The sequence below is a fragment of the Megascapheus bottae genome, chromosome X, assembly GCF_031878675.1.
Source record: "Megascapheus bottae isolate mThoBot1 chromosome X, mThoBot2.hap1, whole genome shotgun sequence".
Classification (NCBI taxonomy): Eukaryota; Metazoa; Chordata; class Mammalia; order Rodentia; family Geomyidae; genus Megascapheus; species Megascapheus bottae.
Window position 1 is genome coordinate 4,354,554 of NC_143547.1, and position 16,937 is coordinate 4,371,490.

At 36.4% G+C, this 16,937-nt stretch overlaps 1 protein-coding gene and 1 pseudogene across 1 annotated transcript in view; both read right to left on the reverse strand.

The window, feature by feature from the left end:
- The window catches only part of Ace2 (angiotensin converting enzyme 2), a 43,399-nt gene extending 35,618 nt beyond the window's left edge, over positions 1-7,781 (reverse strand). The window contains 1 exon segment of the mRNA XM_090326708.1: positions 7,584-7,781. Coding sequence (XP_090182834.1) covers positions 7,584-7,766 — 183 coding nt within the window. The 5' untranslated portion in view covers positions 7,767-7,781.
- On the reverse strand, positions 1,846-2,022 carry LOC150040399 (large ribosomal subunit protein eL39 pseudogene; annotated as a pseudogene).
- Positions 7,782-16,937: the final 9,156 nt, after the last annotated feature.

The window sequence follows — 16,937 nt, forward strand, 5'->3', positions numbered from 1 at the left end:
ATTTCATCATTCCACCTAAGAATTCATTATTTTTGCCAGTCCTGGGGCTTAAATTGAGGGCCTGGAACCTGTCTGTGATCTTTATCAAGGCGAGCGCTTTACCACTGGAGAGACAGCACCACTTCTAGATTTTTCTATGTATGCAGTACCAAGGAATCAAACCCAGGGTTTTGTGCATGCTAGGCAAGCACACAACCACTAGGCCACGCCCCCAACCCAAATTCATTTTTTATATTTTAGATAGGTGGGTGAAGGTTTTAAAATTTAAAACATTTACTAACATTTTTTTGCCAGTCCTGGGCTTGAGCTCAGGGCCTGAGCACTGTCCTTGGACTTTCTCAAGGCTAGAGCGCTACCACTTGAGCCTCAGCACCACTTCCGGCTTTTTTCTATATATGTGGTACCGAGGAATCGAACCCGTGTCTTCATGCATGCTAGGCAAGCACTTTAACCACTAGGCCAAACTCCCGGCCCCATTTACTAACATTTTAATTTTTTTCCTGAATTTTATGTCATAAGGAAAAGATACTTACCTCTGAATTCCATTTTATTTACATCACAATAATCTTTCTCCACCCCTGCTTTTGTATGTAGGTGTTATATGTGTAATGATGCGTGGGACAGGGTCATTAGAGATGGGAAGTAAGTCAACATTCTTTCCTTGGGTATATAATAGCAGTTTAGTTCTGAGTTCACTGTGACTACAGCCCTGTAGGTTCAGGAATCAGTCATGCCAGAAGACCCAATTGGCCTTAGCACAAAGGAACTGAAGAAACCCTAGAGGCCATCTAAAGAATAAACATGGGACTCCTAATCTCCTTTTATAGTTTCCAATAACTCATCAAGAAATATTTACAAGATTGTCTACCCCACTCACTCCAATAGTTTTGGGTAGGTATAGCAGTTACTGCCAAATACTAGGACAGTGAACCAGGATGCTGTGTTAGCAATGGGATCCTTTTACTTCCTCCATGTATAAAAATGATCCAGAGACTTCCTATGTTGCTGGAGAATTTGTGGCCTTGCTACTAAGAAAATAATCATTGTCTTTCTGAAACTGCTTTAAAAAATAGCTTGTACTAGTTATATGAAGAGGCTCATTATCACATTTTTGAGATACATGTTTACACTGTATTTCAGTAGTCTCACTTTATCTATTATACTCCCTGCCTCCCTCCCCACTCCAGTGGCATTCCCAACAGGTTTTCTTGTTTGATTTTTATAGTTGCACATAATGTATTTCAACAGTATCTGAAGCTCCTTGTAGGAGGTTCCAATTTCCCTTGAGAACATTGGGTTTATCTTTGTGCAAGTTAAGAGCAGACAAGTTGGATTAACAAATAAGAAATGCTTTATTATGTATCTGTTTGCTTAATTAAACTAATTTTTCTAATTTCCAATTTATTTGCCCTTTGGGAAGATTTTTAGAGGATCTCATTTCAAAAACACAAACAAACAATATACTCCAAAAGAAGGGGTGATCCATATAAAAGAGGTACTATTTAACTGAGAAGTTACCTATAATTTAACTGGTGAATATTCTATCTGCATTTGTTATAAAGCAAGATAACAATTTATTATGTAGCATGTGGTAAGTATTTGGTAATTAATTTTCACTGCATTTCTGAATTCTTTGATATCTGTACTTTTTCAAATGAAAATATTACATATTAGTTATTGGGACAGTGCTAGTGCAGAAGGATAAATACAAATAGAAAATTTATCATTCCTATAAAACAGGTCTAACTGTTCAAACTGTTCAAAACTGATCATTTCAACTTGATATATTAAAGTGATAGTGACCCAACAGAGTATAAATATATGTGACATGTCATATTCAAATACTTATAGATACAGATTGCTTCTTCTCCATCTCCTCTTGGAGTGGTATCTGGTTTTATTACCAGTTTTCATCCAAATCTATTAGAGAAAAGGATGATCTTGGTTTTGTTCCTTGGATAGAAATCACTTAATCTTCAAAGTTTTATAAGAAGATAAGACAATGCATTTAGTCAACCACATAATCCATAATAACAGAGAAATACAGAGAGAAAACCAAGCTTTTGTTTCCTAACTTCCACCTAATGGTCCCTGCCATACTCTAGTTTACGTAAGCACCTTTTAGGACATTATATTAACCAAGTTTGACTATTTCAAGGTATATTTGAACAACTTAATATACAGATTGCCATGTAAAGCCATACTGGAGGCTGTCTAGCACAATATCCTGATTCGTGAAAGTGACACCAAGAGACAATATGAGAATAGCAGATTGTCCTCAATAGTGTCACCCTGATAGCATATGAACACATCTATGTCATATAGCCCAAATTTCCCTTCCTGTGCCTGTTATCTATTGTTACAATAATATTGTATAATAAGTAACCAAACCTCTTAATGGCATTAGTGTTTATTATGTGGCCAGAATCACTGGAGGTTGGCAGGTAACTGCTTATCTTGGCTGGATTTGCTTACAACTCTAGATGTTGGCTTCTGCTTGGGCAACTGCTCCACGTGTCTCTCATTTTTAGTTGGCTAGCCCAGGTGAGTTCTTTTGGCAGAGACAAAGGTTCATAGGAAAAGCCCCATTAGTCAAGTCCATTAAACTTCTGCTTTCATCATCTCCTCTAACACAAATCAAGATAAATGATGGACAGAGTCACATGGCACAGTAGAGTGACATGACCTTACACACTATTATGGGAAAGGATGAAGAACTGAGTCCATCAGTGAAATTGTCCATACTTCCTTAACTCACAGTGAATCTGCAAACCACACACTTGCTTAAATACTTCAAAACCCTATTTATAGTTTAAATGTTTCACATTTTATTAAAGAATGGTCTGATTTTATGAGTCTTATCAGTTTTACCACCTATGGTGTAAATATCACTTCCTTCTGTTTACTAACTTGATTTCTGTAGAGCTTTCAGCTGTTTTCCCCCCCCACTCTCTCTCTCTCTCTCTCTCTCTCTCTCTCTCTCTCTCTCTCTCTCTCTCTCTCTCTCTCTCTCTCTCTCTCATACAGATTGGGTCAATATAACAGTGAGCAGTCTCTTTTCTTGTTCTAAGTCAGGTACTTTTTCATTTTTCTTTTTTTTTTAAGTGAAGTTTTGTATAGCTCCCTATCTCTCTAAAACCTTTAAATCATTCTGCCTGATGCTTTTGGTGGGAATGTGTGCATATTTAAAATTATCCCTTGATATAAAAATGACCACCAGGATTGTGTTTCCAAAGGAATGAAATAACATTCTTTCATTTCTACAACCTCCTAAACAATTTTAACTACTGTTGTCATTATCCAGCTAAGAACTTTAAGAGATATTCCTGAGTGAGTTATAAGTCTCTTGTTTAAAAGATATAAAGTACTAGGAATCAGAGTTTCAGTTATTTTCTCTGCCCAATAAGTTCATTTATGGTTAACTCCAAAGAAGATAAGCTAGCTCAACAGATCATTTTATTAAAATAAATCCACATTGTTTTTTTAAAAAATGTAGTGAGTCAGTACATGTCTTTTAACAACAGATGCTACTCTGTAAATAAAGCGTAGGGTAAAGTCAGCAGTATGGAAATTTATGAGAACAAATCCTCCCCTTTGTGCAGGAAAGACTTACTGTCAAAATACACAAAAGGTTGATATTTCTTAATTCTTGACCCTGAATTCTCTGCTGGTTACAAGCCAACAACAAGGCAAAGGAAGGAACATTATGGCTGTTTCTGGGAACTGCATGGCCCCCAAGTTCATATTCTCCCAGCAGCAATTCTGTGAATTTCAGAAAGGTTTCAGAGGAAAGAGATATGGATCCTCCTTTATCTGACTTTTTTAGGGAAATCTTTATTCAAAACTACACCTAGGCTGAGGGTGGAGGGTATTTGTCTAGCATGTACAATGCCCTGAATCCCATCCTTAGCATTGCAAACAACAACAAAAAAGCTACTCACTTGAAATAGCAAAGAGACTGTGGACTTCGTAAAAAGCAAAATCCTTGAACAATATTATTATTATTATCAATATCAATGTGGAGAAGGCTAAGTGCAAGACACAGTACCAAGTGTCATGATTATACACATATACATGCACACACATTACATATCCACTAACCTCAGTATTTCGGTATAGTATATGCTATATTACTGATGCCATAAATAATACTCTTCTTTCATTTGCAGAAGAGGCAAATGAACCTTCAGCAAGACTTGAAGCCAGGCTACCCCTGAAGTCCACATTTACTAAACCAGACACAGTCACAGTGTACATGTACTAGCTACCCTTATAGAATACCATATCTCAGATACCTGTTCATTTTGGTACCTCTTGTGACATCCACACAGCTCAGTGCATTAAAGAATCTCAATACATGTAATCAGAGATAGATGAAAAAGCCATTCCTCTCCAACCTAGTCTCTCTTCCCATGCAAGGATATATATTCTCATTTTTCCTTAAAAAGATTCACATTTGTCTTCAATTTAAGTATAGTAGTTTCTCCTCTGGTTTCCTACTCTTTAATCAACTTATATATTTTTTTAATGTTGTAGGTCCTGAGACTTGAACTTGAAATAAACTATTGCTGAATAGGTGACATAAAACATCTTTTCCTAACTTATCAATCAGTTATCCACCACTTAAATGTGTAAGAATATTAGTTTGGTATCTGTGAGATAGAAAAAACACTGATTAAACTTTCTTACTTGTCCAACAAAGCATCCTGCTTTCCCAAAGTATTCCTAGGCATTTCCAGACATTTCCTCTGAGCATTTTTATTCACAATTATCACTCTACCACTTGAGCCACAGCACAACTTCTGGCTTTTTGGTGGTTAATTAGACATAAGAGTCTTAGGGACTTTACTGCCTGGGCTGACTTCAAACTTTCATCTTCAGATCTTAGCTTCCTAAGTATCTAAGGTTATAGGCATGAGCCACTGACACCAACATTAAAAAGTAATAAAGGGGTGAGGAGTTTGGCCTAGTGGTAGAATGCTTTCCCACCATCCAAGAAACCCTGGGTTCAATTCCTTGGTCACCACATACTCAGAAAAAGCCAGAAGTGATACTGTGGCCCAAGTGGTAGAGCACTAACCTTGATAAAGCTCAAGGACAGTGCCCATTCCCTGAGTTCAAACTCGGGGAAAAAAAGTACTACCACTGCACTACAACCCCAATCAAAAATGTTCATTACTTTAATGATTGAAGAATGATTTCAATAAACATCACTACAATTCACCTGCATACCCTCCATGAAAAATGACAACTAAAGGGGCCAGGAGTTTGGCCTAGGGGTAGAGTGCTTGCCTCCCATGCATGAAGACCGGGTTCAATTCCTCGGCACCACAAACATAGAAAAAATCCAGAAGTGGTGCTGAGGCTCAAGTGGTAGAGCTCTAGCCTTGAGAAAGTCCAAGGACAGTGCTCAGGCCCTGAGTTCAAGGCCAGGACTGGCAAAAAAATGATAACTAAACTTTCTCTGAAAAAAATCTCAGAATGCTTTGGGAAAGCACATCTGGGCTCCCAGAAGTACTATGATATGTTGCTCCAAAATTCTAAGGCTCATCTCATATATATGAGTATCTTCAGGTTGAGGGTGTAGTTCAAATGATAGAGAACTTGCCAAGCAAACAAGCACCACAAAAAAATACCCAGACTCCCCATCACTTGTGGACATCACTTGTGGAATCTCTTATGTCCACAAGCAAGAAGCAATATTAGGTGGGTTTTTGTTGCTGTTGTTGTTTTTAATTTTATTGTCAGAATAATGTATAGCGGGGTTACAGTTACATTCATCAGGTAGTAGGTGCATTACTTCTCGCACATTGATACTTCTCATGTTTTTGTCCCCATTTCCCTCCCCCGATCGCCTCCCAATCATCTTATTTCCCCCTCTTCCCTTCCCTTTTTCAAATAAACAAATAAATGTATATACAACGTATCAGGTAACAAAGACAGATACAGTTACAACATGAGATTAGGCAGTTTTGTATATTTACTTTTCATAGAAGCCCATTAAAGAGCTGGTTGCTGGTGGCTCATTCCTGTAATGCTGGCTACTCAGGAGGCTGAGATCTGAGGACTGCAATTCAAAGTCAGCCTGGGCAGGAAAGTCTGTGAGACTTGTATCTCCAATTAACCAGGCAAAGCCAGGAGTGGTGTTGTGATTGAACTGGTAGAGTGCTAACCTTGAGTGAAAAAGCTCAGGGACAGCACCCAGACCCTGAGCTCAGGCCCCACAACAAAGAAGAAAGAAAGAAAGGAAGAAAGAAAGAAAGAAAGGAAGGAAGGAAGGAAGGAAGGAAGGAAGGAAGGAAGGAAGGAAGGAAGGAAAGAAGGAAGGAAGGAAGGAAGGAAACAAAGAAAGAAACAAACAAACAGAAAAGAAAGGGAGAAAGGGAGAGAGAAAGAGAGAGAAAGAAAGAAAGAAATCCAATAAAGCACAAGTACATATAAGTCTTTTTTTTTACTTTGTCAAAAATGAAGAAACTAAGACCAAGTGAATCTACCTAGTTCAAGTTCACCCAGGATATGGATATATATATGGTCTAATTTTAGAGTTCTCAATATTAGCACTTTTATTATCACAATAAATAATTCATCTTGGAATAAAGAAAAAAGCACAATACCCTGCAGTTGCCTCCAAGAAAAATTGAGACAAAAAGATATAATGAGAAAAAGAGAAGTAAGACCAAAATGTGAGAGAAAACAACTTGGGCTGTCAAAATCTCCTGTTTTCGTGACAAAACAAAACAAAAACAAAACAAAAAAAAAACAGAAAATGACATGAGAATTCTGAGTTGATCTGTCCAGTAAATGTCAGTGATTTGACTTAAATTTACAACATATAACCATTTGAAAAAATAATCTTTCAAGTTAGATTTTAAAACAGAAAATTTCTAAATGGCCAACACATAAGTCTTAGCACATCACTTTTACACCACTTAAATGTGTAAAAAATTGAGCTTAGAGATCTGTAATAGACTATTAAACTTTTATACTTTTCCAGCAAAGTATCTTACTTTTCCAGCAAAGTATCTTGCTTTTCCAGAGCATTCTGATATTTTTCAGAACAAATTTAGTTATCATTTTTCTTGGGGGGCTCTTTTATATATTTGGAAATCCCTCTGAAATCTGTGACAATGCAAGAATTCCCAGATCAAGTTTCACCTAACTCTTATTTAGATTAACTGCCTACTTGTGCTTTCAGTAAACCTCCCATTGTATTTTCCATTAACATTCTATTTGAAGTCTTTAGCTATTTCTGTTCACATTACTGGCTAGTGAAAATCATTATCTCAGTAACTATGACATTTCCATGAAATGCTTTGAAACACTGGCTAAAATGAGAATAATATGTTAACTTTATAACAGCTACTCACTTATTTTTGGAATCTGGACTCAGACCCGTAAGTTATTCTGTAACAATTTTCCAAATGAACCCCAAGGTCAATTAAGTCTATTCATTTGGAGTCTAAAATAAGAAATTCAGAGAGGTAAATATACAACCTCACCGCTAAAAGATTCTTTTATTTCCCTATTTAGTTTTGTAGGCAATAATCAATTATAAGCAACAAATATCCTCTATGAGCACTCACCATTTTTTGGGCATTCTCTTCAGAAATATTTGTGTTATAATTCCAAGAAGCGAGTGAACTTTGATAAGACAGGTCTTCAACTTCCTTGTTAAACTTTTCCAAAAATTCCGTGGCCTGTTCCACGGTGGAAGACTGAGAAGCAGTTACAGCAATAAGGCTGAGAAGGATCCAGAAGAGTGACATCTTTCTCCATACACCAAGATCCGATCCACTGAACAACTTTCCCTAGAGTAAAATCTCGTGAGTTTTGCTATCTCATCAGCCTTTGAACTTGGGTTGGGCACTGACTGAGAAGGAAAGACAAAAAAAAAGGAAAAGAAGAACAAAGCAGTAAACAATCTGCTGAATCAATATAAAGTTAATCTTGGAAATGACAGATATGTAAACAGATTTTAGAAAGATTTTTTAAGTAAACCAAATAAAGGCATGTTATTCATTAATCCTAGAAAACCTTAGCTCTCCCAGCACTTTATGGCCAAATCAAAACTTAGACATTTGGTTAATATTTTCCTAAAAAGCTGTTAACGATATACTGAAGGTTTATGATTTTACAGTAATGAAAGAAAGCTAGAAATAAGGATTATGGGGCTAATGTCATTTTTATGTTTTTTTGACAATGATATTAATAATCATTTGTCCTTCCCTTATTTTTATTTCAAGCATATTTTTACAGAAACCTATTACTCAGGAAATAATTTCTCTTTTAAATAAGTGACTTTTTTCTTTGTCTGCAAGGAACTTTCTTTTTTATTCTAATAAATTCTAATTTCTATAGCCATTTTAAGTATAAGACTCTATCCAGTATACAGATTAACTCCCTTGAGGATCTGGCTTCAGAAAACTTTTTTTAAAAAAAGGCTTATTTTCTTTCTGAGATGACCATGTTAAACATTCGTTCTACTGCTGACTTTATGAATATCTCCTTACCCTTCACTTACCTGTTTAAAACTCAGTCAAGACCACAAGAAAATAATAGTGCCCCCACATGGCAAAAAATCTGAAGAGTATCCATGTGGAATTCTGGTCCTCCACACTCATGGAATCAGATCAATAAAGAGTTCAAACAGAATTTAGATGAAGCTCAAGTGCTGGCTCTGTGTCCTTAACCCTGAAGTGTAAGTATGTCATAGAGAAAAGAAAGGAGCCACTTTAAATGGCAAGGTGCATAGGCCTGCTTCATTGTGATTATGAAACCTTCACACAGAGAAAACATTTCTTCACCTAGCAAAACAAGTCTTCCAGGTTCAGATGACATGGTAATAATCAAGCCTTAAAAATTCTACTACTGTGCTAAATTTTATTGCAAAGTTGTAAATATTATAGAATAGGAAAAACAACGAGTGTTGAAAATTCTTTGTTTCAATATTTTAAATATCACAACAAATGTATAGGCAAACATTTCAGTGCCATTTTATGGATTATGAAACTGAGCTTATATAAATTGCCAGATCTCACTCAGTAATTAAGTGGTTGAGCCACAACATGGATCCATACATACTGATTAGCCCTTGGCTAAGTAGAAGCATCATAGTCTAAGAGCAATAATAGAACCACTGGTAAAGAACAGAAGAGGTACTGATCCTCTAGTTTAAATGATGTGTGTGGCTTCATTGCATCAAATGTGGTTTTGAATTTCATTATCTTTGGAGAAATGAAAGAGTGATGATGATCATGATGATGATGATGATGATAGTAAAAGACTGATTAAAAAGAATAAAATAGGGAAAATCTGTCCAGAAATGTCACCAAGTTTCTTACACATTCAAGAGAGTTTAAATCCATACACATTAGTCAACAGAAAGGGGAATACTATAAGAATATTTGAAGAAAGATATTACATAAATAAAAACTAAAATACAACTTTACTCAGATAACTTCCTGAATAAAACACATGGCATAAAGAAGTGAGGTTAATGGAATCCTCCAAATTTAACCCACAGAATTACAAAATAAGGTGAATATGATAAAACTGAAATGTAGAAAGTATAGTCTATGCTAAAAATAGATGGTCACAAAGCCTGTGAGAGTAGTAAGCCAACAAAATATTGGAAGCCAAGAAACTGGGAGCCAAAGAAGTGACAGAAATTCTTACAGTAATTATACAGGAAAACAAGCCCACAAATGCCAGCTACACGAACTGACTTGCTAGAATTTCTCCCACTCTTCATTGAGAACATGCCACTGTTCTGACAGTAACCTGGAAATGATCTCTCTAAGTTCATTATGAGAATGGAAAAAATTTACTAAAGACCTACAAGGCTGAACGCTGGTGGATCATGGCTAAAATCTTAGCTACTAAGGAGACTGAGATCTGAGAAACACATTTCAAAGCCAGCTGTGGCAGGAAAATCTGTGAGACTCTTATCTCCAATTAATCACCAGTAAACAAGAAGTAGTGTGATAGCTCAAAGTGGTAGAGAGCTAGCCTTGAGTAAAATATCTCAGGGACAGCACCCAGGCCCAAAACTCAAGCCCAAAAAATGACAAAAAAAAAGAACTACAGGATAGCACCCAGAAAAACAACTGCCCAGAAATAGCATGTTATCTCTTGGAAAGAAGTGGGGACCAAAAAAAAAAGAAAGAAAACTTAGAAGACTGGACATGCAAGAAAGCTGTTGAATATTCAAAAGGCTTGGAGGTGTGGGTGTGTTTCATACACGGAAGAGTTCATCTTTGAGACACTTGTCCAAACTATAAAAAATATATTTGGGGGGCTGGGCCTGTATTCCTAACTAATGGGGGAGGTATCAGTAGGAGGATTTGATCCAAGGCCAGCTCCAGGCAAAATCATCAGACCCTACCAAGGGAAAGAAAATGAAGCGCATAAAGGAGTGGAGACATTTCAAGTAGTAGCGTGTCATGTATGCCTAACAAGCATGAGGTCCTGAGTTCAAAGCCCACTATCATATACTTGGGAAAAATTATGAAGCCAAGTGACAAGTGGCAGATCACCAGCCTTAAGGTAGCAAAGAGCATGAGACCCTGATTTCAAGACCTGGTACTGGTACACACACATACACACACACACACACACACACACACACACACACACACACACACACACACACACACACACGTTCATGTGGATGTCTTTGCTAGCTTGGGATAAAATTATAGGATGAGGCATTTGGTAATAGAATGAACAGAGTCATTTATTAAAGGAAAAGGGAGTCAGCCAGAGAGTCTGCTTGAGCCTAGCCCTGGGGAAAATGCCAGGTGCACTGATTACCTAATTATGGACAGGACTTGGTATCAAATCTCTTATAATAAGACAGAAAGAAGTAAATCTAGTCTATCGCGGTTGTTTTGAAGAAGAAGGAAATGCTGTAAATATAAATGGTTCCCTTTCATTTCTCATAAATACTGTATTTGTGATTATATACGCTTTGTACCAGGCTCTATATATGGAACCTTCACAAAACATGTATAGGTACAACTTGTTAGATACATTTTGTAACTAAGAAAAATGAGTGCCTAGTTTTCCCATTACTGGCCCAAATCCCTAAAACTAATAAGTAATATGGATACAGTTGGGTTCCAGGCTATAAAGAGATACATATCTTCTCTCTGTGAAGTTACAGGTGCACTTGCTTGCTAATCTCATGTAGGGCTACTAATTCCTCATCAACATGGACATTATTCTAAAAAAAAAGCAGACCTAAACAAGCAAAACTAAAATTCACTGATTTCATTACACCAGGTTCACATTTAAAAAGCATTTGGAGTGAAGTTTTTCTAAAATAGAATCCATCTTAATTTGAGTGGAATAGTGCTTGGATGTTATTTTGTTTTTACTTTTTCAGATGGTTCAGTCTCCATCTTGAACATTCTTAACTGGCTTGACAGTGACTGTAGAGCTTTATATTAAATTGTTGCAAATAGTCTTATTGCTCTTAGTTCTGCTACGTAGGGACATTTTGAGTTCACTATTACTTCTTAGAGTATCAACTTATAGTAGCCCTGCACACCATAAATCTTCTCACAGTTTTTGATCTGTTATCTCTATGCTAAGACATAGATGGAAACTAGATAACAAGGGAAGTCCACCACAAAGCTTCATTTTCATAGGCTCAAAACCAAGGGTGGCTTTTTCCCCTGTGAGCAAAGTGCATAGACTTTGAGATCCATATTTCCCTTACTGCTCAACTTTTTATGTACTTTCAACTGAGTCACAAATGGTAAGGTTGCCAAATAGCCATAGCAAACACTTCTTCCAGTTCCCCAAGTTGCAAACACTGAACAAGAAAGGATGTTCTGTGCAATTTCTTATCTTAAAATTTCTGGATATTACGAATACACAGCAGAGAGAAATTTTTCCTCTTCTGAATTGTTTTTATTATATTGATCTGATCATCATGCCACAATCTACTTCTTCATAAGGTAGTACTTTCCAGATACAGAGGTTTAATATCCTCTCAAAAATCTGTCTTCTGATAACCACAATTATTTGGTTCAAGCTGGCAATCAGATATTCACCTAAAGTTCAAGTTAATGTCTAAGGTTCAATTTTTTTTCTTTTTTTTAATCCATGAAAATCATGACTTCTTCCTTACCTTATAAATTCATGACTTCAATTTTTTTCTAGTATGAGACTTAGGCTTCAGTATTTTGGGGGGGGGAGGGAAGGTCTTCCAAGCTTTTTGTTTGTTTGTTTGTTTTTTTAAGAATTTATTAACATTTGTTTTTACATTATATTTCAAATGATGTATTTAACAAACAAGTATTCAAGAAGGGGGATCTCTATATACAATCATTGTCACAGATTTAGAATGTAATTAAAATTAGGCTGAGGGTTTGTATGTCATAGATACATATTAATCTATGTAATAAAACATCATATCTATAGAATCATAGATTTTTATGTCTATGTAGTTGTGTTTATATTTCCAACACCATGTCCATAGCATTGGGTACAAAGCATAGAGAATTTTTAAAGTTCATGAGGCCAAGAATGATTACATTCACTACAATTGATTTTGACTACATGTTTAAGCACAGTATAGTGACTGTATAAGTGGTTTCTAAAAAGCAAATAGATATGTTTTCTTTTCTGCTTAAAGGAAAGCTGAATGGTCTTTCCTGTTTACATATTTAATCACAGTGATCTCTTGTTCCTACAGATAGAACAAAACATCTTCATTAACCAATTTGACAAGTGTTTTCAAAGGAGTCTAAATTTGTAACGATAAAATGGGCATTTCAAAGTAGGTTGGACTGATTTTGACTGGCCAGAATTTATGACAGTATACAGTAACCCAAATTTATTCTCTTACTTAGATTCTACAAAATATCAAATATTAGTAGTAGAAAAAAGAAGACACTAATATAAATTCTTATCTCAGTGGGCCAGGAATGTGGCCTAGTAGTAGAGTGTTTGCCTAGCATGCACGAAGACATGGGTTCGATTCCACATACACAGAAAAGGCCGCAAGTGGTGCTCTGACTCAAGTGGTAGAGCTCTAGCCTTGAGAAAGCCCAAGGACGGTGCTCAGGTCCTGAGTTCAAGCCCCATGACTAGCAAAAATAAATTCTTATCTCAGGCTTTAGAAGACCTAAGCTTCTAAAATCTTAAGTTCAAAAGCACTCAGCTTCTGAAAATTTGAGATTTTTTACCCAAGTGATAGAATCCATGATATAGTTTGAATAAAAGAGTGAAATGATCTCACATTTAAGAATTCCTCTGGCTGCTGAAAATAGAGAATAGACTACAAATGGGGTGGGACTACAGGTAATGACACTAGTGTGAGGAGACTAGTGCAATGATCCACTGGAGATACCATAGTGGCTTGGTGGTAGTTTGAAAACATTTAATACTAACAGTATTTGTTGACAAGTTGGAAGAGTCATGCCAGTGTTCATGGATTATACAAATAGAAGGATGAGCTTGATATCAATTTAGACAGGAATGAATGCTGATGAAAATAGGTTTGATGGAAAGACTAGGAGTTTTGTAGTTTGTTATGTCGGTTAGAATCCCAAATATGGATATTAAGAAATTACAGACAATCTAGAGTTCATCAGAGAAGTTAGGGATGGAGAAACACATTCAAGAATTGTTGGGTACAGATGGAGAGGCAAATATCTTTACAACTAAAGCCAAAAGGAAAATATTTTACTTCCTCGGGATCTCAATGTAATGAAATTACTCAGTTCAGGTCTGAGAAGTGTGACATATTGAGAAGAAAGAGAAACACAAAGACAGAGAGACACAGAGACAGAAACAGAGACATAGAGGCAGAGAGGGAAAAGAGGGAGGAAGGGAGGAAGGGAGGAGGGAAAGAGAAAGAGAGACAAGTACAATCCTAGCTACTCAGGAGACTGACACCTGGGGGATCATAGTTTGAAGACAGCCTGGGCAAAATGTCTGCAGGATACCATCTCCTACTAACCAACAAAATTCTAGGCTGGATTTGGGACTCAAGTAGTAGACCTTCGCTAACAATGATCAAGAAAGCCAAGCAAGAGTATGAGGCTCTGGGTTCAAGCTCTGGTACTAGCAGTGAAAAAAAAAGGAGAAGATGAGTTACTAAAACAATCACACCTAGAAGAATCATTTGTGAAATGAGTAGAAGGTATGACACCGTTGAATTTCAGAACCTGGCCAAAGCATCATATGCTTTCACTAGTTTACAGCTAAGCAGAAAAAAAATGTCTTGTGAACACAGAGTGATTGAGTTGAAGTAAAGTGCAGATTCAGGGAAGGCAGCTAACATGAAAGATAGATAAATTCAAATCGCTTAGTCCTAAAACAGGTCAAAGATTCAGCAACGGCAGGAATTCAAAGCATAGTAGTCATTTTGAAATCAGCTCTTACCTGTCAGCTAGAGATTAAAGATTTATATTAGTCAGTGCTTAATTGCTGCCAAGTATCTTTGAATAAGCTTTCATTCGTATTGGTATCTACTTCACACATAATTCATCATATGTCATGCATACTTTACCTGTGGACTAAGTATAAGAGTCATGCATTATGATCTAACTGAGAATGATCAACAGAAAGTATCTTGAGAGCTAGAAGACACATCTTGGGGCTTTCATTGTCTACCTCCCTCTTCATAGCACCAGTGGGTCTTAGTCAGATTTACTTACTGAGTTCATCCTCAACCTTCTGACTTATATAGAGAGTCTCTCGGTCTATCTCACTAGAGGAGGAGATCTCACAGTGGCCTAATGGTATAATCCCAAATAAAGCCAACTGCACTAACTCCAAGGTCAATTCTAGGAATGCTCACAAAGGCTATAAGTTCTCAACTTCATTAAACTCTAGGTTTTCCTTTTGCCAATATGACAAATCAGAAATTTCTAATGTTATGAATTTCTTCTTTAATAAGTCAAGGCACAGAGCTCAAACTACCTGATGACCTTGTTAAACTGGCTCCCTCCCACACACACAGCACAGACACATATATTAGCTCTGTTTGGACAACTTCCATCTTTCATTCCTGGCACATATCACCACCTACTAACTTATGCTGATAATTACATTCCAGCAATTTATTTTTTCCCATCTGTTTCTCTCCACTAGAATATGAGCTTCAAGAGGTCAGAGATTTTTCTCGGTTTTATTCACTACTACTATATCCCCAACTGCTTAGAAGAGTGGCTGGCACATAACACAGTAACAGGCCAACAATAAATGTTTGTTGAATGAAGACATTGTATATAAACTCATTAGAAAGAGGAGGAAGAAGGTAGCTCAGTTGTCTACTCTGTATGTGACATAAGTCTTTTTTATATTTTTATTTTTTGCCACTCCTGAGGCTTGAACTCAGGGCCTAGGCACTGTCCCTAAAATTCTTTCGTTCAAGGCTAGTGCTCTACCACCTGAGCCACAGCTCCATTTCTGAATTTTTTTCTGAGGTTTTTTTTTTTATTTAGATAAGAGTCTCACAGACCTTTTTGCCTATACTGGATTCAAACTACAGTCCTCAGATCTCAGCCTCCTGAGTAGCTAGGTTTAAAGGCATGAGCCACCAGCCCCCAATAACATAACTCATTTTTATTATAACATACTATATATATTGGTATACAAACAGGATGTGATGGAATAATATTAGTATCAACTGATAAAAATGAATTTGTTCAATATAAGATGAGATTTGGAGCAATGATTCCAGTTAATATCGGTGAAAACATGAAAAAATAACATGATTTATAAGCTGGATATTGAGCCAGATAGTTACCAATGACACTGCAAAAGATTACTACTTTTACGATGAAGAAAATAATTGCCTCCATCAAGCCACTTCTTCCAAGCTCATACTATTTCTGAGTAGGCTCCTCACGTCTTGAATATTGGTTAATCCTTCCCTTGACTCAGTAGATCAGTGTAAAAAATCAATGTTTCAGGTAAGTAAGGAGACTGCTATTGTGTTAATCTCTTCATATCACAACTATTTTGATCCCTAAGTTCAGTGATGAATAGGAAACTGAGGTGTCAATGAATGAGATGACAGCAATAGAAATCTTTTTGTCATTTTTATTTTTTAAATGAGTCTGCTAATTTATTCACAACCTGTTGGTGCTCTGAATTCAAGAGGTAAGGTAAGAATGTCATCAACAGTCTAAAATATGGAGGTAATGATGGGTGAAATAAACCAGACCCAGAAAGACAAAAGTCTTATCTTTTCAGCCCACTTCTGAAAACAAATGTCAGTCTTAAGGAAGACTAGATTAAAATAGTGCTGGGTAGGGCATGGGTGGGGTGATAGTAGGATGAAAAGAAATTCAATAAAGAGCAGGAAAAGAGAGTGGAAAAAGTAGCACAAGGAAACTATTGGTTAAAATTGTCTATGATATACTTCCACATGAATAGAAGAGGATGAAATTCCTAACATATAAAAGTAAATACTGATTGAGGAGATAGAAATGGTATTACTTTCATGTGATTATTTTACACTATGAACATGTACAAGTACTTAAGTTTCGATTAAAAATAAGATAAAGAATCCACATCATTGCTTCAAGCACCACTATTCCTTAATAATAGTCTTCATATCCATCTAAGAACTTCAGCAAAAATGAGATAGCCAAATAATCACAGACATATACCAAGAAGGTAGATACTCTGGAAGTAATATTGGATTCATTTATTCTTACAATGACAATGTATCAGGAGAATGAGGATGAAATAATTACGATCTGAAGGCCCCAGGGGTACCACACCTGTTACCAACAAGTCTAGTATGGGTGTGTTTAATTCAGAATAAATTAACATCAATTACAGAAATATAAGTTAACACTATGAATCACAAGGCCTTTGGGAATCTCTAGCATATATGACCCAGAATTCAAGCCATCCTTGTTGTTTCATTTCTGCTCTCCATGAGATAATTATACCATCCCAGCTTTAAA